At 41.0% G+C, this 2,500-nt stretch overlaps 1 protein-coding gene across 2 annotated transcripts in view; it reads left to right on the forward strand.

Annotated features, from left to right (window-relative positions):
- Window positions 1–935: 935 nt before the first annotated feature.
- Window positions 936–2,500, forward strand: part of shot (dystonin-like protein short stop) — a 422,952-nt gene continuing 421,387 nt past the window's right edge. For both annotated transcript variants that reach the window (XM_086547666.1, XM_086547670.1), the window contains exon 1: window positions 936–1,392. In XM_086547666.1, the coding sequence (XP_086403792.1) occupies window positions 1,293–1,392 (100 nt within the window). In that variant the 5' untranslated portion in view covers window positions 936–1,292. The remainder of the gene's footprint in view (window positions 1,393–2,500) is intronic.

A 2,500-nucleotide genomic window follows, 5' to 3' on the forward strand; every position in this document is an offset into this window, starting at 1 on the left:
TATTGTCAATTTCATACGTAGACTGTTATTTCTGTAACAAACTATTTTAAACAAACATATGGAAATATCTTGTAATATGCATATACAGTTCCTGCATTGTTACTAATCATACTTTCATCTTCCCGTTTATTTTAAGATTTGAAGTTGTTTTGGGTAAATTGTAAATGAAATCAAAACTAATGCAGAAGCTGGCAAATCAAACATTTATTCATTGTACAAATAGCTAAAAATCTGCTTCATAAAAACAGGAGTTGCTAACACCTATATAGGATATATTTTCGTCACATCAACATTTGGTGCAATGCGGAGGTAAGCAGTATGCCCCTTGTTACCGTAGTGATGATGACGATACCAGACTCTTTGGCGCGCGAGGTGATCGATAGGTAATAAGCAGTCATGGAGAGACACCATCATTAAGTCGCATTATCGTCCTCTAACATATAACCCCAAAATTTGTGTGGTCTTGAACCGGATGGAACACTTCACATATTAAAAAGGGACAGAGAATTACCCCCTTGCGTATAAGCTTTGCTGCAGTCAGCGGCGCCACGTGTGTACATTGACGCTGGTAATCCTTCATATGTCCCCCTTATATTGTATGTGTAAAGTGGCTATAGCGCTCAGACTAATTTTACTTGTGTCATAATCTAAATTTATGGAATAATCACATTTCATTGCATGAAACGTCGATGGAAAACACCGAGATTGTCACACTTATTCGTTTCCAATATCGTTATTTCGAAAACAAATATGCTACAAATCCCTTAAATCTAAGTCCAGATTATTTGTTATCTCCCCAATACAGGCCAATGTCAAACAAAGTTCCCGACTGTATGCCAAACACCATTCAAGTCTTGTTTCCCTTCAATGCAAGTGGACTGCGCGCGCACGCCAAGCAGGAGTCGGCCGAGCGCAGAGAGCTAGCCAGAGGCGCCAGTGTTGTTGGAACGGTTGAGGGGTGTGGATGTACAGCGCTTCGCCTCTCTGGGCACAGCATGTGTACCCCGCTGCCCTCTGCCCCGTGCCGGTATCGTGCCACCTTCGTAGTGACAGTGGCCGTTTCATTCAACTTGTGAATTAGCTTTAGAGATTTGTTATTGTGAGCCATGCTTACCGGCTGTGTGGAGTATAGTATTGATTTGGTGCTTCCCGTGTTGATTTGTACCCAAGGCAGCTGAATAAGGCCTAGGGGTAGCTGGTGATGGTGGTTACAGTGAGAGGAGAACAGAAGCCCCTTTAAGGTGGCTGAAATTAACCCAGAATCCCTTGGGAGGGAGCAAGGAGAAGGAGTCATGGAACTAGATCGACAGTCCCTGGACGAGTGGGCTAAGGACAAGCCCCTCAGTATTTTGCAGTTGGACCCAGCAGACCGTGCTGTGTTGAAAATAGCAGGTAACTTCAATGTTTTCGTCTTGGTGCAACTGTAACCGCCTTCCTGTAGGGTGAGAAAACCAGAGTGGAAGTGTGAATGAGTATTCGCTATCGAGTTGGCTTCACAAGTCAAAAACCCGAGTTGAGTGACGTGAAGAGGAGAATCGTTGCCAACACCGAGGCATTCTCCCAACCCGGCGTCTTGACAGTAGATACTTTCAGCGCGGAATTATTATTACCAGGGGTAGATTTTTGTGAATGTAGCTTACTGACGAAATTTATGAATTAAAGGCGATGTGCATTGTTAATGGAATAGATAGATAGCACCTTGAAGTGTTATAGTTTCGTATGTGTATTGCGAGGTGTCTTACTTATCTCATTTAAATTTTGCATCAACATATATCAAAAATATATATCAACAGAGAGTAAATGGATCTTCAAGTTTGACCAGTATCGACAATAAGTGACATCCCATTTCTAAGAATTCATCTTGTTACATTGCACTAGATTTATTTTGTTACAGCTAAGGTTAGCCGAAACTTCCTTATCCTAAAAGTTTCTACGAGATATCTATTGATTCACTTTTAATATTCTTTAAATTTCCTATTTTAGCTATTCCGTTCTGTCTTTCTGCTAAAGAAATTTTGTTCTTCGTAGTTTTGCACACTTATTTCCCTATCTCCCTTTGTCTCGCTTTTATAACTGATCATAACTACAAAGAAATAGAAATCACTGGACTATTACATAATACTCTTATGATTGTGAATCTTCGCCCTAAAACGATCATCCTTGCCAGACCTTGACCCTGAAACAATATGTATTCATTGTGTTTACGTGTCGTACATGACTTTCAGGACTAAGGCAATTTGCGGTCAACCAAAATCACTTGTCACAACAGCTGATTGGTAATGATTTCGATCTAAGACGGCATTTTCAAAGAAATATAACCTTACTAATTGGTGTGTTTGCCTCATGAGTGTCAAGAGCTGTAAGGAAGTGAACTTGGATGAGTGAGGGAACATCAGCTGGTAAGGTTACTCTCGAACCGGCATGGCATATCTCCTGGAGACTCGAGATAACACGCTTTTTAGTCTTTGTGTTGATTTCACGGTTGGTTGTATTGGGTTGT

This window comes from Penaeus japonicus, unplaced genomic scaffold (assembly GCF_977035675.1).
Source record: "Penaeus japonicus unplaced genomic scaffold, GWHDUDI00000001_assembly GWHDUDI00000019, whole genome shotgun sequence".
Taxonomy (NCBI): Eukaryota; Metazoa; Arthropoda; class Malacostraca; order Decapoda; family Penaeidae; genus Penaeus; species Penaeus japonicus.